The 26578-nt window shown below is 44.1% G+C and overlaps 1 protein-coding gene across 1 annotated transcript in view; it reads right to left on the reverse strand.

Annotated features, from left to right (window-relative positions):
* MTREX (Mtr4 exosome RNA helicase) overlaps positions 1-26578 on the reverse strand; it is a 1888266-nt gene that overhangs the window by 552489 nt on the left and 1309199 nt on the right. The window contains exon 21 of the mRNA XM_044063928.1: positions 7795-7983. Coding sequence (XP_043919863.1) covers positions 7795-7983 — 189 coding nt within the window. The remainder of the gene's footprint in view (positions 1-7794; positions 7984-26578) is intronic.

Raw genomic sequence — 26578 nt, forward strand, 5'->3', positions numbered from 1 at the left:
CATCTTCTTCAGTACCTGTTGTGCAGGTGAACCAAATAAATTGGCCTTGTCCATGGGAGCATCTAATAGTTTTGATTTGACATGGTCCGGTAAGGCCTGCTCTTTCAACCATGCATGCCTTCTGATAACTGTGCCAGTCATGGCTGATCTAAAGGAAGCCTCCAGTGCATCATAGCCGCATTTTAAAGAATGGTTACTAACTTGCTGAATGTTATGTACCATTTCCTGAACATACTTCTTATCAAAAGGTTCATCAGAGGACAGTTTTTTAGTTAACTGGTCTAGCATAAATTCTTGATATTGGATCATATGAAATTGACAGTTCAAGGCCCTAGCTGACAGAGTAGCAGAAGTGTAAACTTTTTTACCCCATCTCTCTAAGGACCTGGATTCCCTTTCAGAGGGCAGGGGATTTTTAGCAGAGGTAGTTGCTACAGCCTTAGGCCCCTGGGAGATAGTCTCGGGATCTGCAAAAGGAGCCTTGTATAGATGGTGGTGTGTCCGGGACCCTGTAAAACCTATCGGGCTTAGCAGGGGCCGGAGGTAATGAATCAGGAGCAGTACAAGCATCATTAAATTCATCATCTACAACAGAAAGAACTGGAGGAATGGCTAAAGGCCTATGTTGTGGTAAATGCAGAAAGGTTCTAAGCCTTTTCCTGGAGTCTGAGAAATCTTGGCCCTGCCACTGAAATTGTTCCCTCATAGCATGCAAGGTTTCCCCAAAGGAAAATTCCTCAGGTGGAGAGGCAGAAGGAATGGACTCTTCAGCATCAGAGTCTTCGTAAGGGGAATAAGGAGCCTCTGGAGGGTCTGTATTATCTGTATCATCAGAGGAATCATCTGTGGACACTGGCTCAGGGGGCTCTGCTCTAGGCCTCTTCTCTGGAGGAGGATGAGAGGCCCTGTCTGGATGAGTCTGGGATCCCCGGATTAAAGAAATGAGATCCTCTGCCAGAGAAAGCATTTGGGTACTGGAGCTGGGCCTGTGAGAGGGGGTCTTAACAGGCACATTTTTGTAGCTTTAGCTGCTTTAGCCCTGGCAAAGGCCTTAATGGACATGGCTGCAGGAGGCCTAGCAGCTCCACGTGCAGGGGTGGAAATATCCAAGGGAATAGTGTCAGATAATTCCTGAGAAACTGCAACTGCAGGTTGGATTTCAGAAGCCGATTCAACCAGGTTAGAAGAGGCCTCGGTAGAAGGCATGTTTTTGGCTGAAGGAAGAACTGCTTGCTCGGTTTCAGCCGAAACCGAGACACTCGCGGTTGGCTTAACCGTGGTTTCGACCGAAACCGCGGACCTTGAGTGTCGGTCCTTTTCCTTGCGTTTTTTGCATATTTGTGAAGTCGGAGGATCCGACGGCATAATATAAGCAAAATCAGAGCCGAAAAACTGTTCAGCAAAATCCGACCGACGTCTAAGCGTCCGTCGGTTAAAAGAACCACAGGCTAGACAAGCTGCTACGTCGTGGTCTGGGCCTAAACAAGGTAAGCAGTAAGAGTGGAAATCTTTATGAGGTATTTGTTTCCCACAAGTTAAACAGTTATTCACTTTTTCTGACATCGGCTGAGGCAAGAAAGAGTCCCCAACGGGGTACTTAGCTTTTTAGAAGTCTTCGAAGTAGTATTCGGTAGTAGTAATCTCTGGTTCTGACTGACCGGCACTTGCGAACAGCTTCTGCTTCGGGAGCCACGTGGCAAGAAAGACTGAGGAAAATGGTGTCGGCTGATGTCTTTATACCCGAATAACTGCAGCTATGACGTTGGGTGAAGTGCGACACCAGCCGGGGCCAGACCCAGACTTTGGAATCCGGCCGACCGAAGGGCTGCCTGACGACAGGACAACCCATTTGTAAGGACTGCAGATGCATCCTTGAAGGACATCCCCACTCGGCTTTCCTGAGAATATGAAGGTCTCTACAAACACCATTACATTGGGTGACTTCAACTACCCAAACATAGGCTGGGAGCATTACTCAAGCCCCAACACCTTCGCCCAACGGTTCCTAGAATTTATAAACTCAAATGCTATGTAACAACTGGTCATCACTCCCACAAGAGGGGAAAACATATTGGACCTGACCATCACCAACATGGGGACTCTATGTTCCATACCAGAGGTATACCCCTCATTGGTAAGATCTGACCATAAATTAATCTCACTGGACATCCGTATCCCGTCCCCAACCCCAGCCAAGGAAACCACGGTGAAGAACTTCTCAAAAGCAAACTTCACACTTCTCAAAACCGAGGTGGAATCCTTCAAAAGCCCCCGGGCCAGTGGAAAATACGGCCCAAACCACAGAATCCTTTACAAACGCTTTCTATGGACACCTACAGGAATGCATGGATCGTGCTATCCCAAATAAAACCAAGACTCATTCCTCCAAAGGCAGGAGACCTGTCTGGTGGACCCCAGCCATAAATAAGCTATACAACAGAAGGAGGAAGCTACTACATGATAGAGCAAAATTTCCAAAAAGGGACGGCATCTCTGATCAGCACTAGCAAGAAACTACAATCCCTCATAAAATCATCTAAGGCCAGCTTCGAAAGAAAAATTGCACAAGATAATCACAAGGCCTTCTTTAGTATGTCAGGAACCTGAGTGGCAACTCCCAGACATGCTCTGAGTTAGTTCAAAATGACAAAAAAATACACTGAACCCACAGACACTGCCAACATCCTGGCAGACAGGTTCAATGCAAACTCCCCCCCCCCCCCAAAAGAGCAAATGTCTATCCCAACAGAGTGTAGCCTCCCTGACATCACAGATGCACAGGTGAGAGCTGCCCTCTCCAAAGCAAAAAACACAGCATCAATGGGACCGGACAATGTCCCGGGCTGCGTCTTACATGAACTCCAAGAAGAACTGAACCCTCACATAAAGTCACTGTTCAATCTCAGCCTTACTAAAGGATATGTACCCGAGGAATCCCGTACAGCAACAGTGGCCCCACTCCACAAAGGTGGTGCCACAACAGACCCCGGAAACTATCGCCCTATAAGCCTGACTAGCCTGGTATGCAAAGCTATGGCGCGTACCATCATGAAACTCAAACAAAGACATTGGGAACCTCCAAACACTGGATCCTACCTAATTCGGCTTTAAGGCAGATCTTGCCTCTTGAACCTGGTCGACTTCTTTGAAACAGTCACCAAGGCCATAGATGAAAGGAAGGTAGTCCACACAGCCTACCTGGGACCTCGCAAAAGCCTTTGACAATACCCCACTCGGGCATCATAAATAAGCTCACCACCTTAAATATCAACCCCTATGTCACAAGATGGGTTTGTCTCCACTTCACAAAGCTACACTGATCCATGTCTATCTAATCTGGTAACATCTTTGACATTCTCTTAGCTAATATAGATATAAAAACTTTATAAACATGGTTTAAAATTTAGATAGGTCTATTTGAAGCTGGATCGAAAGGATGTTTACCTTCTTTCAGTAATATTGCCACCACTGCTTTCCTTCAAGATGCTGGTACTATCTGCATTTAACACTGGTGAAAAAAAATCCGGATCTGAGCCACTTCCTTTCTAACTTCCATTATTTCTATAGGAATACTACCAGCAGACTTCCCTACTGACCAACTGATTACACATCATTATTTTACTTCATCTCTATCTTAGTTATTCACTGTTAAAAGTTTCGGCTTCCTCTAACATTGGTATAACCAAGTCTTCCATAAATATTTACATTTGCAGCTTTTCTTGGTTTCACTCTCCGATTCATACAAATTTTCATAAAAATTCCATAACGCCTCATTTCTTGACTGTTCTTGTCATATGGTCTTAAGCTTGGATGCTACTCCTGCAACATTTTGTTGCCTAAGTAACTGCACATCTCTGCTCTAGAATTTCAACCAAAAAAAACAGTTGCCAAACAGCAACCTTTCTAAACTCAAGCAGATTGTCCAAATACTCCTTCCTGAAGCACTTTGCAATTTGTCATTTGCTTGCTTCCCTTCTGCAATACATTAACCTTCCTCAACTACTCTAAATTCCTGTCACTTCCTCCCAGGGTTGCCAGACGTCCCTGTTTGAGCGGGACTGTCTCGAGATCAGCAGCTGATCCAGAGTCCCACACTGCCGGATAAAATCCCGGTGAAACAGCCTCCGGTTTGCTTTTTTTGACTGGCTTGTATACTGGCATAGGGCCAATCAAAAAATCGCAAAACGGAGCTACTTCTGTTGAATGCGGAACTGCCTGATGTTCCACACTGATCAGAAGTAGCTCCGTTTTGCGATTTTTTGATTGGCTCTTATTCATAATAATCGCCAAACATGGAAATACTTGTTTAATTATTTGCTTAATGTGGAACTAAAGGTGTTCAACATTAAAGATTTTTTGGTCTTCACTTAGTATGAAGATTTTTTTTGGTCCCTACCTGTCGGATAAGAAATCTGGCATCCCTGCTTCCTCCCCACATATCTCACGGTTATTTGTACCATACTTGTGCAAGTCATTGTATTTCACTCAGTTCTTATTCCTTCTCTGCCCATGCTCCTGTGAAATATATTTTCCTACACAGTTTAGCCAAGTTATTGCATCTTGGGAAATAATTTCTGGCTTCCTGCTGCTGAATTAATATATTCCGCACCAAATACTCTCATATTTCTTCAGAAACCTACTCTGTTACAGTTATCCCCTTCAAGGTACTCCCTGATACACCCTCACTATTACAAATCAGGTTCCAGTCTCCACTGAGTAGTTTTAAGTGGAATATAAAAAAGTCATCATAATCCTCCCCGACAAGCCCTTGTTACTACAAATCTGCCATTACTGTTGTCCTTTTCTCCCTCTTGTATTACTATTGGTCTCCCTGTTTAATCTGTATTATTATTCCTTTTCTTTTATCTCTTATATTCTGCTGAATATCCACCTGAAATGCCTTGCTAAATTCATAAGTTCATTTCTATGTCAAATCTGTCTCCTCTAACACTATTTCTGCATCATGTTTAATATAGCTGAACATTTTTTTTGCACCTCTTAGGCTATTCAAATCTGGAAAAAGTAGCCATTCTGATAAAAAGCTTTTACTCCTTCATATTAAATGGGGCAATTCTTTTGAATATATTTCCATCTTGCAGCTTACATATACACACTAATGACTTGTAGTTTGATCTTGTATGGAGTAGCTTATCTCTGTCTAAACCCAAGTGACATTTAACCCAGACATCTCACATCTATAAAAGCACTACAGAAACAACCACAGACAGCAAAGTTCTTAACCAGTAAAGAAGAAAGGCTGAAAGCTTCAACAGATACTGATCAGGAATGACTATATGAACAGCTGAAAGAGCCAAAGTATCCAAGTCAAAACTCACAAGAAAACACTCGACTACTCTGGCCACAGTTTGATATTTATGGTCAGATGACAAAAGCCAGGAAAGCTGTTGTATTCAATGGGACACACGCGACACTAATCAAATCTCACAAGAGTCCACCTAAAGATGCCTTACAGGGCTCTCACTAAACTAGGATGGGGGACTTTTAGAGGGCACTGGAATATGTGGAGTGAAAGCAGCAACACAGGGTACTAAGCTGTACATATAGCATCCTCGATAAAATTCCCACAGGGAATGCCCTGAATCATCTCCTCCTTTCCCAGATACTCATTCAGACATTAATAGGTAGAGGTAATTGCAATCATAAGCCAGCCTATGGTGGTCTGCATGAGCCTGAGTGTTTCTCTAATAAAAGGGTCATATGACTGGTTGATGTAAAGTCTCAGTTAAAAGCCCCAGAGTCCCGAGTCAAGAACCAAACAGTCCTTCCTGATAGCTATCCAAGGAATATATCCCCACCATGAACAGTCTTAAGAAAGAAAGAACTGCAAATTCTAAGTCATCAGTCAACATCTGGATGGAACAGCCTTGGAAGACAAAACCATTTTATGCTTGGGGGGGGGGGGGGCACAACTCCTGCATATATCCTGGCCTCTCCCAGGAGCAGGGGAATCACCAAATTCCTTACAGTGGTCAACGCCTGAGGTATTTTATGAAGATCCCCCCACCAAGTTCTAGAAGAGTTAACCAAAGAGAGGGAAACTAGATGGTGACACAAGGATGGCTTAACTAAGATCATGAAGTAGGATAGCCTCACTGCACCAAGGAATGCAAATCAGAAACCAGAGCTTGCTGCTAATGTCGTACAACTAGCAAAGCCAAAATTTCAAGGAAATCCCACCACATCAACAGTCCTAAGTGCCTTAACAAGCTCTTCCACGATCCCAGAACCAAGAAGAATTAAAAGCTTTTTCCAAAATTTGATCCAATAAGGATGACTAGCACATGGTTAGGTAATAGAACTTCTTCAGTGCCCAGTGCCTTTTTCTTCTTAAAAGGCAACAAAGTATCAAGATCTGTGGTTTTAACGTGATTTTTGTTGAGCATCAGAGTTGATAATATATTTAGTAAGGAAGCCACTACAATTCACAGGCAGCTTGAAGAGGGCACACTCTTCCTTGGGAGAAATTCACATGCTTTTCAAGCTGCAAAGATGGCATTTTTGAACAACCCATAGGTAGGATGACTTAAGGCTACCACATTCTACATACATTTTGAGACAATTTTGAAGAAAGGGTAAAAAGAGGATCGCTACAACAGAGGACTAAAATTATCTTCAAAAGTGAGAATCACAGTAAGAAAGGACCACTGTCTGAAAAGCTTCTGTATTTCTGGCATAAGCCCATAAACTGGAAAATTCCAAATTATTTTGATGAGAGAAAACATTTTATTTAGAGCAAAACAACTGTTTAAGATATTCATGTGCTGACAAAAATTCCTTTAAAATAGATTACAAAGAAAGGCCCTCCAGCTGTTACTTATAATGGGACTTCATCAATAAAAGCCTCACTCTTCTTTCTTGTGAAGTCTCATGAAATTACAGTAAAAATGTACTTTCAACAACCACTTCCCACTGTAACCATGTTCCTTTAACAAAGGCAACTCTAGCAATAGGTCTTTATTTTAAACCTGTTAAACAACTTCAACTAAGTGGATGGTAATCTGCCGAAACCATACCGAGCCCAACAGAATTTCCCTAAATGCTTCCTAATAAACTCAGCTCAGAGCATTCAGAATCAGATGAAAACAAGAAAGTAAGGAAATTCTCTTCTCAAATCAGAAAAGAACAAACCAAATCAAAAAATGAAGACATGTAGCTATAGCAACCCAAAGTTAGAAAGTCCAGAATACCCAGCAGTGTCCCACTTCAAATTCTGCCCCTTAAAAAAACAAATCCTGAAATACCTTGCATACGACACTTGCACAACATCTCACAGAGTTAGGGGTGTGAAGCAATTACTGGTCTACGCTACAGTTCTAGATTTTATATCCTCATTCTTCACCTCTCATAAAACTATGAGCAGGCTTGAGACGATCCTAAAATATAGGCGCACACGATTAGCAACTCTTCAGTGGTAAATGAATTGCAATAATGCACTTGCACATCAAGAGAGCTAGCTACAGTAGCATGATTTTAGTGAATGGTGCGTGAGACATAGAAGCATGGAACGATCCAGGTTTGATAATAGGACGAATCTTGGCCAATGTAAACGCATGCCTTAATTGAGGACAGGTATCAAGATGCTCTACATGTTGTACTTGCTGACAGATCAACTTCTCAAAAGACTTTTACTCAACGAAAAGATAAGCACATTAAGCAAAAGAATAGTTACGTGACAGTCTAAATGCAGAGCAACTATATAAATGATCAAGCTAGCAAGCATTTTCAAACTATAAAGAAGCAAATGCCTCAGCCACTACCTCTTCAAAAAATTACCTGTGCTTTTCTCTCACAAAGTCTGTACACCGTCTCAAGGTTTGGGTCATTGTGGAGAGGGTGTGAATACATGCGATGCTCGAAAGCTTCTATCTTCTGAATAACCTTCCTTAGTCCTTCATCTTTGATACCCATATCATCTACTGGATCCAGTAATGGTATTCCATCTGGGAAGCGCCTATGTACTTCCTAATGAAACACCAAAAAAGAAATAAACAAAAATGTACAACAATGAGAAATAAGAGGAAAAACAACACTCCCAGCTGGCCCAGAGATGCAATAAGTATGGATCACTACTCACCACACTAGTGACAAAGAAAATGAAATTATTCTGTAATGCAAAGTTACTAGCCCTACAGTGGAGCAGGGATGAAAACAAGCAAACTATGGGCTGCTCTCCAAATTATACTGGGAAAGGACATTAACTTAAAAAAATAGCAGTCAGTAGACAGCTGCATGGAGGCAGGGCCAGAAAGGGGCTCTTCCATCAATGAAAATGCACTTTCAACAGCCAGTAAGCAGGAAGAATGAAAAACTGCATCCCAACACACTATACAAAATGTTTAATTGGAGGGTAAGTTCTTCAGTCTTACTTAAACTCACTCTACAGCAGTTCTCTGATCGTTCAAACTTTCATGCATCTTTAACTGCAATTATACACTATATACTGGACTTGGCTGAATATAAAGCAACATGAACTACACTTCACAAAAATACTTGCATGAAGGCATACCAAGTGTACAAGATCAAACAAGGTAAGCAAAATTGTATTTCTGTTAACATGCAGTAATTTAAAAAAAAAACTTACCATATATGAAAGTTATGTACTTACCATCACACTAGACCTCTGCTGTTGTCTCTCTCCACCTATAGGCTACAGGATCCAAATCGAGCAGCTCAAACTCTCCAGTTCTGAAGCCTCATCTTCCATAATGCACTGGCCTCAATGAATCTCCTCAGATCAAATCTGCCCTACTATACTTTAGGGATCACTGGGAAGAGCCTCAATCATTAAGACGAAAGGAACCAAAGAAATGGTCCCAAAAACAGGCTTTGAGACAGTGTGCACAATCTACCAGGTGCCATTCAACAGGATGTCAATTCTGAAGGGGAAAAGGAAGAAGAAAGGGGATGGTTGAGATGGACAGAAGACAGCAACACAGACTTGGTATTTTATGGCAAGTACATACATAAAATGTTGTCTTTTCCTTCCACCTCAACTTATGGGACAGAGTCCCCAGCCATTCGAAAAGGATGGCATCAGAAGAGAAAATTCTGCAAAATGGTGGAGCCAAAGTTTGACTTTGGTCTTGACTGCATATATCAAATTTGTAATGGTTTACAAAGATGTATGCGTGTTAGACCACGTAGCCTCTGCACAAAGATAGGTTCATAGATTAGTACTAAGCTAACTGCCCTTGCGAGCCATTTTAAGCCTAGCCAATTACCCCTTGTGAGACTCAAACCCTGCACCTTGTGTTTATAAGGCAAACACCTTAACCATTAAGCCACCCTCCCACATTTAAGGAGGTTGGAACAAAAAATGCAGCAGAAGTAACAATAACTTAAGGCTGAGTGAGCTTTAGGCTTACAAGGTAAGCAATGTCCTTCGCTGAATAAAAAAAGGAAATACAAATCAAAAAGCTATCTTTGTAAGTTCACATTAGAAACAGGCTTAGTCAATGAGGAGAGTTAGAAAAGGATACAAAGGTGGTTTGATTTTTCTGATAGCTGACAATAAGTGGAGCATGGACTTCTCCTGGTTACTGATGTTTGGGAAGAAAACAGGCAAATTGACTGATTCAGGTTTGCCTTGGAGACCAATTTAAGTAAGGAAGAATTAGTCCAGAGAGAAATTCTGTCCTTATGAAAAGATAAGGCTTGAAGTGCAGAAACCCTCCTAGCTGAGGTTACGGATACTAAAACCAGAGTTTTTCGAGGTAGTAGCTTCAAATCTATGAAAACCTCTGGGTCAAAAGGAGAGACAATTAATGCATGCAACAAAACAGACAAATCCCAAGAAGGTACTGGATCTATAACTCACTGGTGTAAACACAAAAGGTACCCTTCAAGAAAGCTCTGGACAACCCTCATTCCCTCCAGTACAGCTCTTTTGAGTGTGCACCTTTAACTCCCAGTGGGTGTGGCTTGAGCCTTTAAAAATGAAGTAATCACGTTATAGTTCTTACGAATATTCATTGATAAGAGGTCAAATAACACAATTGTGTTTGCCATTGCATATGCTTCAAGATTCTGATCAACTGTATATAGCATGGTTTTGGAATTATTAATGCAAATATGAACAAGTGATATTTGATGCCTAGAGGCACAGTAGGAGGTTAAATGCAGAAACGCCTGGAGGCGCACTCAGTTGTAATTAAGAAAAGCAATATGTGTATTATTCATACCCACATGAAAATTTGAGATGACCCCTAAATGAACCATAACAGTGGAACAACAAACCAGAATGGCACAACTCTGCCAAGGAAATCTAGAATTTGTCTAAGGGGACAGAAGGGGGGGGGGGCAAGACCCTCAGAAATAGCCCAAGTGGAAAACCTTCTCCACTTGTTAGCACAAATCTTGCTAGCTAAACATTTTTGGGTGGAAGAATGTAAACAACTCTTAGAAAGCTTTGGATCTCTGGCCATCACTAGAACTGGAGGAACCAGGTAGTTAAACTGAGGGATTTGATTTGGGTGAAACTGAACTGAAGGATGCAATATTCAGTCTGGGACATGATCAAGAAATTAAGGCGGGTGAAACAGATGCCTAAGGAAGAAGAACCATACTTGTTTTGGCCAAAAGGGAGCAAAATAGGATCATGGCCACACTGCAACAGACAGCTTTAAAATAATTTTACTATGTGAAGACAAAGTAGGATATGTTTATAGGAAACCCAAGGGGCCACGTACGAAGCGGAATGGACACTCTGGAGTGATCAAGGGAAAGAAATTGCTACAATGGGTGTTGGATAGGGATGCAAAGAAATTGTTGTAGGGCTGTCACCATCGGTTGACCACTCAAGCTATTACTGGACTGAAGGACCACTCATAAGGTACGAGAATGATCCTACTCAAGTTGGCTGCTAAGAAGTTGGATTTTCCCAGGATGTGCATTGCTATTAGAAAGCACTGTACGGTCCTCGCCAAATGCCATACCTTCATGGCCTCTCGATACAGAGGGTATGAATGAGTTTACCCTTGCTTATGTACTAAACCACTGCTGCACTGCTGGTCTGAATGGCTATCACATCCTTAAAGTCTTGGAAGGACCTGCAATGCTATCAGGACTGCTCTCCTCTACAAAACATTAATCCGAAGACAGGCCAAGTACCTTGGGCTGCCTTACCATCAAAATCCCCCCACACCCCAGGAGAGAAGTGTCCATGGTAACCATGGCCTGGGCACAAGAGAAAAAACAAATGGATGACCCACTGGAAGCTGCTGTGAATCCAAGAAATGTGCTGACAGGATACATTAAGTCAAATGGGAACGTTCACAGGGTGAGAAAAAATTGATCACTGGACTGAGAGGGTTCTCTGAAAAACTCGTAAGAAAAATCTGGCCAACAGCACAAGTCAAACAGCTGCAGTCATCAGGGCAAGAAACAGCAGAGTCAGGGAAGCTGGCAGCCTCAAACTAGAACCTGACTGGATGGAATTTGAAGAGAGAGAAGTCTGGAGGGGGCAACTTGGCAATTTGGGTAGAGGTACCTAGACATCATATAATGAATTCTTGAATTTTCACATGTTACAGGTTGGACTTGCAGTCTACAGTGATGCCCATGGAAAGGCACAGTTAGAGCAGAGTCTTTGGCCTGGATTACAGACACTTTTGAGGTCACTAAGAAGCCTGTCTTCCAGATGAGGAAAGACCCAGAATCTCTACATCTTGAGCCATGTTGCTACCACTGCCATACATTTGGAACACACAGGGGGCTGTGGTGGTACCTTATGGAATGCCTTACTATCTATGTGATAGCATCCTCAAGGTCCATCGTGCACATCTAGTAGTCCTCCTGCAGAAGAAGAATAGACTGCTCAGTCACCATCTGAAGAATATGGTCAGTTTCACATAGTGGATTAATTTGTTGAGGTCCAGAATGGACCCGAGGTACTTGCTTTTCTTTGTCACTAAAGAATTTGGAGTAGATCCCAGATGCTCTAATGAGAGGTCTTGGATTACTCTGTTCTAGAGCAGCTTTGGGATTTTCATTGCTGCCTCCTTTTGCTGCCAGGGTGAAATATGGGTGATGAACAGAAAGAGAATGCAGTAGCCTCTGGAAATGACTTTTAACACTCATGCACCCAATGTAAAGGCCTTCTAAGCTCCTAAGTGAAAACTCAAACTCCTTCTGTCACATTATGGAAGAAGTTGAGCAGCCAGTCAGGAGTGCTGGAAAGCTTGTGGGAGAAGGGTCCCCCCCATAAGCCCTGATTCTGCGAACCACCAGTGCCTCTGGCACCATGCCACTGGGGGTGTGATTTAAAAAAAAAATGCGTTTCCCTCTTCAGGTTCCTGAAAAAGGAAAAGTGTGGTTTCCATCAAAGGGGGCACTGAGAAAGGATGACTTGAAGCAGTCCGCAAAGTTATATAAATGCATCCAGTTGTGGCAGCTCAAAGTAATACTGGTGCCTGCTGTGTGGGCTGTACCATAAGCAGCATTTAAGAGACGACTTAAGGAAACATTCAGAATGGATAACATCGTATGCAACTGAGCCTCTAAAGACTTTTGGCATAGGCATGTTTCTGGATCCAGCACCTGTGAGACTATTTGCGAGAGGACCGTTGTACTCTCCTTGGAGGTTTCCTTCTTGGTGACTACAGCAACTACAATAGCGACCACTGAAGGGCTCTTGCTCCAAAACAACCTACTGTTGGGAGGAACAGATATCTTTGTATGGTTTCCAGGGAATTGGTAATCTCCAAGTCATCTAGAGCACCAAATTGATGAGGGCTTCCAGAAAGGATCCTCCCAGGATATGGATGGGCCTGCATCAAAGGAGCAGAGAAAAAAATGACTCCTCTGGGAAATGATCTTAAGCAGTCCACTCCCCTCGGTGTCGCATCAATATCAACAAATCGCCAAAAGAAGAGTCTTCAAGGGGGATTCTGGCAACCATTCCCCTGAGAAGTCAAAATCTGAGGTGGACACTTCTAAGGGAGTCCAGAAGTCCCGTCAGGGGTATAAAACATGCAGCAGATGCCATTAAATCAGTTTTTCTTGCCCCAGATGGCAGGAACCACCAATATAGGAAGCAATTACACGGTGTGGAACACCTCCAGTAAAAACTAAATACCACTGCCATAAGATATGGCCAAAAAGAGGATAGTTGGAAAGAATAGAAAAGTCAGGGGACTGGAGGGAGGACTTCAACAGTGAATACACTCGAACATCTACATTTATGGTAAGTGTACACAACTGTACTATGTTCTTCATGTTTCACTGTTGCAGTCATCACACTTGGGTTAATTCTTAAAGCTGAGGAAGGGTGGAGGCAGTAAAGAAGTATTGGGGCTGGCTAGCAGACCCTGTAAGACTGCTGTGGCAAATCCAGCTCTGGATTTAGAAAAAATAGGTAAGTGGTAATCCTTGGTGAAGGTGTGTACAGAACTCCAGGATGCAGCTTCCAGGATGTCCCTGGTAGGGACTCCCCTGAGGAATGCTGTAGAGGTTGAGGTAGCCCTAGCGGAATGAGCTCTGATCCCCTGTGGTATAGGTTTTCCATGGCGTTTGTAGCAGAAATGGATGCAGTGTGCTATCCATTTGGAAATGGTTTGCTTTGAAATGGCCTTGCCCTCTTCCCCTGTAGCAAAGCTGACCAGCAGCTGGTCAGATTTTCTGAAAGGTTTAGTTTTGTCAAGGTAGAACCTGAGCTGTCCGTGCACATTCAAGGAGTGCAGAATCTTTCCCTTTATTCTGAGGATTAGGGAAAAAGGTTGGTATATGGATGGATTGGTTTTAGAGCCACACTGGATACCACCTTGGGCATAAATGATGGGTTAGTCCTGAGGGAATCCCTGTTCGCATGGAAAATAATGAGGGGTTCCACAGCCATTAGTGCCTGTAAATCAGACAATCTTCTTGCTGAAGTGATGGCTAGAAGTAAGGCTGTTTTCCAAGAGAGGAATTTTAACCCTTAGCAGGCTCAAAAGGGGGAAATGTGAGCTTTTCTAGTACAAAGTTAAGGTCCAAGGCAGGGTGGGAGCACTCCTCCGGGGCCTTAAACTGTTAGCTCCTCTCAGGAACTGTTTGATGAGAGGGTGAGAAAATAGAGGTGGGCTCAGTATTGTAGTGAGCGGAGATGGCAGAGACATTCATTTTAATTAATGAGAAGGACAGGCCTTTGTGGAGTAGCTCTGCTAGGTAATTAGGATTTGAGGTAAGGTGGGCATAGCTGTGTCCTTTCCTTGAGACTGGCTCCAAGAACAATATCGTTTCCACTTTTCTGAATAGGATTTCCTAGTACTAGGCCTTCTGGCCTCAAAGATGACATCCAGCACCCGTTTGCTGAGGGTTGCTGGTGGTGTATTCAGGGGATAAGCCAGGCTGCAAGGTTCAGGGTTTGCAGCTGTGGATGCAAAATCTGTCCCTCCTGCTGGGACAGCAGAGAGGGGGTCAGATGTAGGTGCCAGAGTGGCACTGCTGTCAGACTGTGTAGAAGTGGGTACCAGTGCTGGCGTGGACAGTCTGGGGCAATAAGGATAGTCCTTGGCCTCTCCTGTTTGATCTTGAGTAGTACTTTTGAGACGAGGGGCAAAGAGGGAAAGGCATAAATTGAGAGGTTTGCCCATGTAAAGGATGGGGCATCCACTTTCCACGTTTGGCGGTGGGAATTTTGGCTGCAAAATCTGCTCAATTGATGGTTTTGGGGGGAGACAGAGGTCCACCTCTGGAATCCCCCACCTGTGTATTAGAAGTTTGAATGAGTTGGGTTCAGCTTCCACTCGTGTGGGTCCAGTAGATTTCTGCTTAAGTCGTCTGCCAGTTTATTTTGTTTGCCTGGCAGGAACTGAGCTTGCAGGTGCACTTGGTTGCTCAGGGCTGTGTTCCACAGGGCCATGGCTAACCTGCAGAGAGGGTAGGAATGAGTTCCCCCCCTGCTTGTTTATGTACCACATAACTGTGGTGTTGTCCATCAGGAGTCGTCCTGGAAGGATAAGGTATTTGAAGGCTGTCCGATCATTCCGTATAGCTAACACTTCTTTTTGATTGATATGCAGGGGAATTTGTTCTGGGCTCCATTTGCCTTGAATGCATTTGCCTGCCATGTGAGCTCCCCACACATAGTCTGATGCATCTGTTGTCAGGGTTTGGGCGGCGAGGGGTTGAGTGAAAGGAAGTCCCTTATTGTGGTTGCATACCTCTGCCCACCAAAGGAACTCTGCACTTAGACAAGGAATGATAGGAATTAGTGTTGCCAGTTCCTTTGAATGTTGACACCAGAGACTTTTTAAGTATCACTGAAGTTTCCTCATATGTAATCGTGCATATGGAATTAGTGGAATGCATGAGGCCATGAACCCTAGAGCTTGCAGTATTTTTCTTGCAGATAGCTGGGTTTTGGTGGCCATTAGTTTGAAGTAGTTTGTCAAATAAGCCTGTTTTTCTGGAGTAAGGAATGCCATCTGGGAAGTTGTGTTCAAGCTTGCTCCCAGGAATACAATCTTTTGGTTGGGCACCAGTTGTAATTTTTTTAATGGATGGTGTACCCCAGAGGAGTTAGAAGTCTGTTTACAAATGCCAGGTGCTGAAGTAGAAATTCCTGACTGACTGCCTGAATCAGGCAATCATCCAAGTACAGGTAAATTTGAATATTTTTCTGCCTGCAGTATGCAATGGCTAGAGCCAGGCACTTTGTAAATACCCTGGGCGCAGTAGATAAGCCAAACTGATAATGCATAGAGCCTGCCCTGAAATGTAGATATTTCCTGCAAGATTCCCTAATGGGGATGTGCAGATAAGCTTCTTTTAAGTCTAGGGTGACTAGCCAGGTGTCCTTGGCTAGCATAGGAAGAAGCTGCTGCAGAGTCAACATTTTGAATTTTGGGACCACCAGGAAGGTATTGAGAACTAACAGATCTAGGACAGGGCGCCAACAGCCCTCCTTTCTGGGCACCAGGAATAGTCTGGAGTAGAAACCCTGTCTCCTTTGCTCTACAGGCACAGGTTGACTAGCCCTGATGCTGAGAAGAGAAAGTACTTGCTTTTGAGCCTCTGCCCACTTGTTTGGAGGAAGGTCTGGCAACCCGCTTGGGGTTGGTATTGAGTGGAAGTAGAATCTGTATCCCTGGGATACAATGTTTAGGACCCACCGGTCCTGGGTAATGGACATCCAGTTTTGTGCATGCAGGGTGGGTTTTCCTTCTAGGGGTCCAAGTACTTGGGCTTTGCTGTCAAGGAAGCTAGACAAGTCATTGTGAACTTTTTCCATAAGGGGGCAGCTTACCACTCCCTGTTTTAGAGGAGGGAGCACTCCATTGTTTAGATTTCTGCATACCGTGAGACTGTAGTCTTGGTGGCCTGTTGCTCCTGGGTTTGGACTGACAATGCCTGGGAAGGAACTGGAAAGGACCAGTTTTTTGAAGGCCAATGCCTACTAAATCTAGGTGACTGCACCTGTAAAAAAATCTTTAACAGTTTGCATTGATTTAGCTTTTTCTTCCATCTTTTTAAGAACGTCTGCTTTGTGCCACATAACTTTTCCTGGTTTAATGGAGCATCGAGTAATTTTGGTTTGACAAGGTCTGGCAAGATTTGCTCTTTCAGCCAGGCATGCCTTCTCAGTACAGACCCAGTGACAACAGCCCTGCAAGATGCTTCTAAGGCATCAAAACCACAATGCAAAGTATATTTACTAACTTGGTTTGCAGAATGCATTAACTGTTCTAAATCTTTATTTTCTGTACAATCTGGAAGCAACATTTTTTATTTAATTAGTTCCATAACATGCTGCTGGTACTTCAACATGTGAAACTGGCAATTCAAAGCCCTGATGGCAAGAGTTGCAGAGGTATATACCTTCTTTCCCCATCTGTCTAAAGCTCTAGAATCCCTGTCGGAAAGGGGTAGGGTTTTTGGCTGTAGTAGCCTTAATGCCTTTAGGTCCTTGGGAAATAGTCTCTGGATCCGCAGTGGGATTCTTAAAGAGAAATTTGTGATAGTCAGGTACTCTGTAATACCCGTCAGGCTTACTAGGAGCTGGTGGTAAATTTTCAGGAGTAAGACTGGATTCCATGAAGACATCTACAATGTCCAGGGCAGGGGGTATAATTACAGGCCTGTGCTGTGGCAAGTCTAAAAATTCTCTGAGTCTCTTTTTGGACTGAGGGTAGTCCTGGCATTCCCAGTGGAAATGCTCTCAAGGTATGCAAGGTTTCACCAAAAGAAAAGTCCTCTGGAGGGGAGGCAGAGGGAATGGAATCCTCTGCATCTGGATCCTCGTAGATAAATAAGGGTATATCCTGGTAATCAGAGGGATCAGAATCATCGGACTCATGGTCTGTAGAATCAGAAGAAAAATCAGTTCCTTGTCTTTTAGAGGGGGAAGGCTGGCTTCCCCTAATTAAAGTTATAAGGTCTTCAGCCATTCTAAACATTTGTTTCTGTGGCAAGGGAGCTTGAGCATGCGCTTTGGTCATCAGTTTTCTAGGAGTAGGGTGAACGCTGGGCCTAAGAAACTCGGTACTTTTAATCAAAAACGAAGCTGTCGGTTTAATGCGAACATCGGAAGGTCAGAATACACCCTCAGAAGCCAGTACCTGCACAGCGTCTCCGGACCCAAAGGCAGAGAAATCCGCAGGTTCCATAGATGAAGCAACTCGCGGCATACTGGACTCCGCAGAGGCCTACAAATCTGTTGAAGTGGGTATCAGGGGCTGTGAATGCGCCTCACTGAGTACCGGCAAACAGGCAACTAGCTTAACAGAAGCGTCGCCGGCAGTTTTGGACCTATGTGGTCAGTCTGTCTTTATCCTTACATTTTTTCAGAAGATTGACAGTCGGATGGCTTATGAAAGCAATTTCGGAAAACGGAGAATGAGAGCGAAAGAATTTAGCAACAAAGGTAGCCCAATGATAAATAGTTTGGGCGTTAAACAAGGCACAAAACCTACAGTGAGGAACGTTGTGGTCTGGGCCTAAACAGGTGACGCAGTAAGAATGAAAATCTCTGGGAGGTATTTGCTTTTCACAGGCAATACAATTGTTAACTTTTTCTGACAAGTTAGAGCAAGAAAAAAGTATCCCCAACAGGGGTACTTCGCTTCGGAAGACTTCAGGTCCGAAACTCGAAAAACAAAAATTTCAGGTAGCGGCCGACTTGCACTTGCAAACTGCTTCTGCTTTGGGCTCCCAAGTGGCAAGAAAAGCTGATGTAATGGCATCAGCGGCATGTTTTATACCTGTGACGACCTGATGTCATGGAAGAGCAGACAGCATCTGATGCAGAAATCCAAAGAATCCGGTATTTGGGCTGACTGAGGGCTACCTGCAGTTAGACAACCCAAGTGTGATGACTGCAACAGTGAAACACGAAGAACATCCTCTGATCTGTAGATCTAGGAGGATCTGATGCCCACCACCTATTCTGTCAGCTCTGACAGACTGGAGCTGAGCTATCTAAAGCAGAAGTATCCAGGGGAAGGGACATCTCTTAAAGTTTGAGTTTTGCCAGATCCTAGGACCTCAACTCTGTCGTCACAACCCTGGGAAGCATTCTGCTCAAAGGGGATTGGAATTGAAAACATTAAGAAAAACGCTGGTGCATGAGGCAGTTAACCTGTCAGCACCAACAAAGGGGAAGAATAAGGCATAGCCTGAACCATAACTTCCAGGACTAAAAGGGCAGGCAGGAGAAGAAAAGTACAGTTGTGTACACTTACCATAAATGTAGATGTTAGAGTGTATTCACTGTTGCAGTCATTACATTTGGGTAATCTGCTGGCAGGTTGGCCTCAGTCGGCCTGAATACCAAAGTCATGGGTCCTGCATCGGTTGCGGTCTCCTCTTCCATGACGTCAGGTCGTCAGGGGTATAAAACATGCAGCCGACGCCATTTTAATCAGTTTTTTCTTGCCCCAGATGTCAGGTGCCCCTCAAATGGGGAGCAAAAATATATATATAAACTGCAAATATATAAATGCACTTTAGAAACATAAAATTCACCTTCAACTAAAAGCAAATACACTACAAAGGCTTTGGAGTATAGTGAAGGAAAGAGAAGGTATAGAAAGGGGGCTTGTGGGTGGGTAATCCGGACAGCAACAGTGAATACACTCGAACATCTACATTTATGGTAAGTGTACACAAAGTACAGTTGTGTACCTACCATAAATGTAGATGTTGGAGTGTATCCACTGTTGCAGTCATTACACTTGGGTTATCCTGCTGGCAGGCTACCCGCAGTCGGCCTGAATTCCAAAGTCCTGGTCCGGCGTCGGTTGCTGTCACCTCTTCCCTGACGTCAGTGCGCCGGGGGTATAAAAGATGCAGCCAACTCCATTTTCTTCAGTTTTTCTTGCCCCAGATGTCAGGTGCCCCCAAAAGGGTTGGCTAAAAAAAATCTGATTATAAAAAAGCATGCGCATAACCTTCCTCTACAAGCAAATACCCCACATAGGTTGTACAGAATAGAGAAGTACAGATAAGTCCCAGCAATGAAAGGGGGATGGTGGGAGGGTAACCTGGAATGCAACAGTGAATACACTCGAACATCTACATTTATGGTAGGTACACAGCTGTACTATGTTCATCGTGTTTCACTGTTGCAGTCATTACACTTGGGTTGAATCCCAAAGCTGAGATTGGGTGGCTGGGCCTAAACAGAATTAGGAGTGGCTATGAGGCCCTGCAGAACTGCAGTGGCAAAGCCTGCTCTGGATTTAGAGTAAAGAGGTAAGTGGTAGTGCTTTGTAAAAGTGTGCACTGAAGTCCAGGTTGCAGCCTCCAAAATGTCCTTGGTTGGTACTCCTCTAAAGGAGGCTGCTGAAGTGGCTGCTGCTCTGGTAGAATGTGGCCTAATGCCCTTAGGCACTGATTTGCCATGTTGTGAATAGCAGAAACGAATGCAGTGGCCTATCCATTTTGAAATAGTCTAATTTGAAATAGCTTTTCCTTGCAATCCTGCAGCATATGCCACTAAGAGTTGCTCAGTCTTTCTGAAAGCTTTGGTTTTGTCCAAGTAAAAGCGTAGCTGTCTGTGTATGTCCAAAGAATGCAGAAGTCTCTCCCCCTTATTCTGCGGGTTTGGATAAAAGGTAGGCAAATGTATGGTTTGGTTAAAAGCCACACTGGACACTACCCTAAGCATAAATGTTGGGTTTGTCCTTAGAGAAACCCTGTCCGGATGGAAAACAATAAAAGGTTCCACAGCCATTAGTGCCTGTAACTAAGGAGGCAGTGTGAGTTTTTCCAAGACAAAATTGAGGTCTCATGCAGGTATTGGAGCTCTCCTTGGAGGTCTTATGCTTTTGGACCCTCTGAGATACTGCCTTAGCAGTGGATGAGAAAAAAAAAAGGTGGGTCCGTATTGTAATGAGCTGAAATGGCAGAGCCATGGATCTTGATTGATGAGAAGGATAGCATCTCAGTTAGGTATTGTAAAATCTGAGGAATATTTGGTACAAGTGTCAATTCCTTGTGCCTGGTTCCAAGCACAGAATCTTTTCCATTTTTCTGGTGCTGGGCCTCCTGGCCTCCAAAATAACATCCATAACTGCTTTTGAGAGAGGTGTGTTCTGAATGGTTACATTATCCGCCATTCAGCCAGATTTAGGGTTCTGAGTTGGGTGTGCAGGATCTGATTGTTTTGTTGGGTCAGCAAATGAGGAATTTGAGGTAATGTCCAGGCTGGGCCTTGAGACAAGCTCTTTAGGATTGGGTACCAGTGCTGGCGTGGCCAGTCTGGGGCAATCAGGATCATTTTTGGCTTCTCTTGTCTGTCCTTTAGGAGTACCTTGGGGAGAAGAGGCAGAGGAGGGAAGGCATATACAGTAAAGGCTTTCCAGCTGAATGAAAGGGCATTCACTTTCCATGCTTGTTTGTGATAAGTCCGAGTGCAGAACCTCTGTAGCTGGCAGGGGGAGGCAAACAGATCTATGTCTGGGCATCCCCATTTCCCTGTTATCATGCTGAAGATTTGTGTATCTGGTTTCCACTCGTGAGGATCCATGAGATTTCTGCTTAGTTGGTCTGCCAAAGTATTTGTCTTTCCTGGCAGGAATTGTGCTTGCAGGTGTACTTGATAAGTCAATGCTGTGTTCCACAAAGTCATGGCTGGTCTGCAGAGGTGGTAGGAATGCGTGCCTCTTTGCTTGTTTATGTACCACATGACTGTAGTACTGTCCGTCTGTATCAGCAGTTGTCCTGGATGAAGTAGGTCCTTGAAGGCTGTCAGGGCATTCTGTACAGCTAGCATCTCTTTTTGATTGATATGAAGATGCATTTGGCTTGTGGGCCATGCGCCCTGAACACATTTTCCTGCCATGTGGGCCCCCCAGGCATAATCTGATGCATCTGTTAGTGTCTGCCTAGCTGTGGGTAAAGTGAATGGCTGTCCCTTGTTGTGGTGACAGACCTGTGCCCACCATCGAAACTCCTGTTGCAGGCAGGGAATGAGAGTAATTAATGTTTCCAGGCTGTGGCAATGTTGAGTACAAACACTTTTTAGATACCATTGTAGTTTCCTCATATGCAGTCTTGCATATGGAACTAGTAGAATGTAGGATGCCATGTAGCCCAGAGCCTGCAGAATTTTTCTTGCAGTTAACTGGGTCTTTGTTGCCATGCTTTCAATGTAAGAAGTCAGTTGCCTTTGTTTGTCTGGCGTGAGATAAGCCATCTGGGCAGTTGCATTTAAGCTTGCACACAGGAATATTATCTCTTGGGAGGGTACTAGTTTTGATTTATTTTCGTTTACTGTGCATCCTAGGCAAATTAGTAATCGTTTTACAAACACCAGATGCTTTAGTAGAATGTCTTTGGTCTCTGTTTGAATAAGGCAGTCCAAGTATGGATATATTTGAATTCCTCTTTGTCTGCAAAATGCAGTTACTGGTGCCAGGCAATTTGTGAAGACCCTGGGCGCAGTAGATAAGCCAAAGGGCAGTGCAGAGAATTGGTAGTGCATTGAGCCACCTATGAATCTGAGGTATCTTCTGCAAGATTGTCTGACTGGGACATGCAGGTATACCTCTGAGGTCCAAAGTTACAAGCCAAGCCTTCTTGCCCAGCATGGGCAGAAGCTGCTGCAGCAGAAGCTGCTGCAGAGTCAACAGTTTGCATTTTGGAACGTCCAGAAAAGTATTTAGAATAGACAGGTCCAGAATTGGTCTCCAGGCTTTGTCCTTTCTTGGTACTAAGAAAAGTCTTTAGTAAAATCCTTGTCCCTGCTCTTGTTGTGGCACAGGTTGAATAGCCCTAATGTCCATGAGAGATTAAACTTGTTTTTGTGCCTCTGCCCATTGATTGTGTGGCAGGTCTGGCATGCCTTTGGCCTTTGTAAGGGAGTGAAAGTGGAACCTGTAGCCCTGAGAGACTATATTTAAGACCCATTTGCCCTGGGTGATCATGTGCCAATTTTGTGAAAAAAAAGCTAGCTTTCCCCCTAAGGGTGCTGCCAAAAGATAAGTGCTTGGCATTGGCAGAGGGAAGTCATTGGGACTGTTTCCTATAAGGCTGTGATTTGTCTTCTCCGTTTTTGGAGGTAGAAGCACCCCATTGTTTGGGCCTGTATGAGCCCTGGGGCTGTTGTCTGCCTCTAGGGCGTCTGTATCTGCCTCTTTGTGGCCTGTCTGACACTGGAAAGGACCAATTATTAGGAGGCCAGTTTCTGCTAAATCTGGGTGGCTGTACCTGTAAGAAATCCTTTACTGTCTGCATTGATTTAGCTTTATCCTCCATTTTCTTCAACACCTCTTCTGGCTTAACACCAAATAAAGTATCATGCTGTAATGGAGCATCCAATCATTTTACTTTAACATGATCAGGCAGATTCTGTTCCTTTAACCAAGCATGCCTTCTAATGACAGAACCTGTAACTGCGGCCCTGCAAGAGGCCTCCAGAGAATCAAAACCACATTGCAAAGTATGCTTTCCCACTTGTTCAGCTGCATGCAATAAATCCTGCATTTCCTTGTTCTCAGAACATTCAGAATTTGTCAACATTTTCTGATTTAACAGGGACATTAAGTATTGCTGATATTTAAGCATTTGAAACTGACAATTTAAAGCCCTTATAGCCAAGGTAGCAGAAGTGTAAACTTTTTCCCCCATCTGTCCAGTGCTCTTGAATCCCTATCTGAGGGGACAGGGTTTTTTGCAATACAGGCCTTGACCCCTTTGGGACCCTGAGATATAGTTTCTGGGTCAGCAGCAGGGTTTTTGTATAAAAATTTATGAGAATCTGGAACCCTGTAGTATTTTTATTTTTTTATTTATTTAACATTTGTTGACCGGGAATGTCCGACTAGGTTCCACAGAGCCTGTTTTCAGCGGAGGCCCGGGGAGAAATGCTCCAGATGCATGTCTTTGGAATGTGGAAGGAAACTGGAGTACCCGGAGGAAACCCATGCGAACACAGGGAGAACATGCAAACTCCACACAGAAGGCACCCCAGCCGAGAATCGAACCAGAGAACCTCTTGCTGTGAGGTGACAATGTTAACCACTGCACCACTGTGCCGCCCGGCTGGGTGTCTGGCTTAACAGGTGCAGACGGTAAAGAGTCGGGAGACAGTCCGGACTCTGAAAACACATCTACAATGTCTAGAACAGGTGGAATAGCAAGAGGTCTGTGCTGAGGTAGTAGAAGAAACTCTCTGAGCCTTTTCTTAGATTCTAAGTAATATTGGCTCTCCCAGTGGAAATGCTCCCTCATGGTATGCAGGGTTTCCCCAAAGGAATAATCCTCAGGAGGAGAAGCTGAAGGAATAGATTCTTCAGCATCAGAATCCTCATAGGGAGGAAAAGAATATCCCTGTTCTGAAGAGGAGTCAGAGGAAATGGAAACCTGATCAGAGGGAATCATAATCAGTGTCTTGCCTAGGCCTCTTAGGAGGAGGATGGGAACCCCTTATCAAAGTAATTAGGTCTTTGGCCATTTTGAGCACCTGTTTCTTAGGCATGGAAGTCTGTCCTGGAGAATGCTGTACAGGTTTCCTTGTCTTTAAAGCTGTTTTAGTCTGTCTTGGATGCTGAAGTTGGCTTGATATAAAACTGTGTAGGTCTGAAAACACCCTCAGAAGCCAATGCCTGCTCAGCGGCTCCGGACCCATCTGAGGGATTACTTTCCGAAGGCCAAATACCTTGAGTATCCACAGGCCTAGTTGTCTCCACGTGGGAGTCAGAGGCAGCCTGTGGCTCTGAGGTAGCGGGTATTAGGGCTGCGAACGTGCCTCACTGAGAACCGGCGATTGGCCTAGAAGAGGCTTTGTCGGTTTTGGACCTCGGATGCCTGTCCTTTCTTTATCCTTGCGCTTTTTATGAACTCCGGTTGTCGGCTGTTCCGATGGCATTATACAGTTAAACCTGCGGCCAAAGTAATGAAATGCAAAATCGTACCGATGCTTAATAGTGCGTTGGTTAAATCTAGCACAAAACCGACAACTAGCAACGTCACGGTCAGGGCCTAGGCAAGGAATACTGTAAGAATGAAAATCCTTATGAGGTATTTGCTTCCCACAAGAAATACAGTTAACTTTTCCTGACATTGGTCTGGAGCAAGAAAAAAGTTTCCCCAATGGGGTACTTAGCTTTATTGAAGACTTCGGATCTGAAATTCAATTTCGAAAATCTCAGGAGTCTGCCAACCGGCACTTGCGAACTGCTTTTGCTTCGGGCACCGCGCGGCAAGAAAGACTGAAGAAAATGGCGTCGGCTGCATCTTTTATACCCCCGGCGCACTGACATCAGAGAAGAGGCGACAGCAAAAGACGCCGGACCAGGACTTTGGAATTCAGGCCGACTGCAGGTAGCCTGCCAGCAGGATAACCCAAGTGTAATGACTGCAACAGTGAAACACGATGAACACCTGTACTATGTTCTTCGTGTTTCACTGTTGCAGTCATTACATTTGGGTAGAATCCCAAAGCTATGGATGGGAGGATGGAACTAAATGGCATTAGGAGCAGCTATAAGGCCCTGCAGGACTGCAGTGGCAAAGCCTGCCCTGGATTTAGAGGAGAGAGGTAAATTATAATGCTTTGTGAATGTATGAACTGAGCTCCAAGTAGCACCTACTAGAATGTCTCTGGTAGGGACCCCTCTAAGAAAAGCTGCTGAAGTAGAGGCTGCCCTGGTGGAATGGGATCTGATCCCCTTGGCCACAGGTTTACCATGGTGCAAGTAGCAGAAACAAATGCAATGGCTTATCCATTTAGAAATAGTTTGCTTAGATATAGCCTTCCCCTCTGATCCTGCAGCAAATGCTACCAGTAGTTGCTCAGACTTTCTTAGAGATTTTGTCCTGTTTAAGTAGAATCTTAGTTGTCTGTGTACATCCAATGAATGCAGACTCTGCTCCCCCTTGGTTCTGTGGATTTGGGAAGAAAAAGGTGGCAGGTGAAGGGTCTGGTTAAGAGCCACTCTGAATACCACCTTAGACATAAAAGAAGGATTGGTCCGGAGGGCCACCCTGTCCGGGTAAAAAATAATGAAAGGCTCCACTGTCATGAGAGCCTATAGTTCTGAAACCCTTCTAGCTGAAGTGACTGCCAAAAGAAAAGCTGTCTTCCAAGAAAGAAATTTTATATCTGCAGTAGCTGCTGCTTAAAAAGGAGGCAGAGTGAGTTTTTCCAGCACAAAATTGAGGTCCCATGCAGGAGTCGGTGCTCTCCTGGGAGACCTTAAATTTTTGGCCCCTCTGAGGTACTGTTTTAGCAGGGGATGAGGAAAGAGGGGAGGCTCTGTGTTGTAATGAGCCGAGATGGCAGAGGCATGAATTTTTATTGAAGAAAAAGAAAAGCCCTTATCAAGCATCTCAGTTAAGAATTGTAAAATCTGAAAACTACTGGGCTTTGCTGCGTCTATTCCTTGTGCTTGGTTCCAAGCACAGAATCTCTTCCATTTATCAACATAAGATTTTCTAGTACTAGGCCTTCTGGCTTCCAAAATGACATTCATCACAGGTTTACTGTGAAATGTGGCTGGTAAAATGAGTTGATTAGCCATGCTGCAAGATTCAGAGTTTGGAGCAGAATGTGCAGAATTTGATAGCTCTGCTTAGACAATAGGTGAGGTGTTTGAGGCAAGTACCAAGGAGGAAGGTGTGACATATTCCTTAGAAGCAGGTACCAGTGTTGGCGAGGTCAGTCCGGAGAATTAGAATCATTTTTGTTTTTTCCTGTCTGACTTTTAGTAAGACCTTGGAGATTAGAGGCAGAGGGGAAAGGCATAGACCGACAGGTTTTTCCAGCTGAAGGATAGAGCATCCACTTTCCATGCTTTTTTGTGATGAGTTCTTGTGCACAATTTGTCCAACTGATAGTTTTGGGAGGAGGCAAATAGATCTATCTCTGGGCTTCCCCATTTCTGTGTTAACATGCTGAAGATTTGTGGATCCAGTTTCCATTCGTGCGGGTCCATAAGATTCCTGCTTAGGTCGTCTGCCAGATTATTGAGCTTGAAGATGTATTTGGTAAGTCAAGGCTGTGTTCCACAAGGCCATGGCTAGTCTGCAAAGGGCATAGGAATGGGTACCCCCCTGCTTGTTTATGTACCACACAACTGTGGTAGTGTACATCTTTATCAGTAGTTGTCCTGGATGATGTAAGTCCTTGAAGGCT

The sequence above is a fragment of the Protopterus annectens genome, chromosome 2.part2, assembly GCF_019279795.1.
Source record: "Protopterus annectens isolate FY-2018-M chromosome 2.part2, PAN1.0, whole genome shotgun sequence".
Classification (NCBI taxonomy): domain Eukaryota; kingdom Metazoa; phylum Chordata; order Ceratodontiformes; family Protopteridae; genus Protopterus; species Protopterus annectens.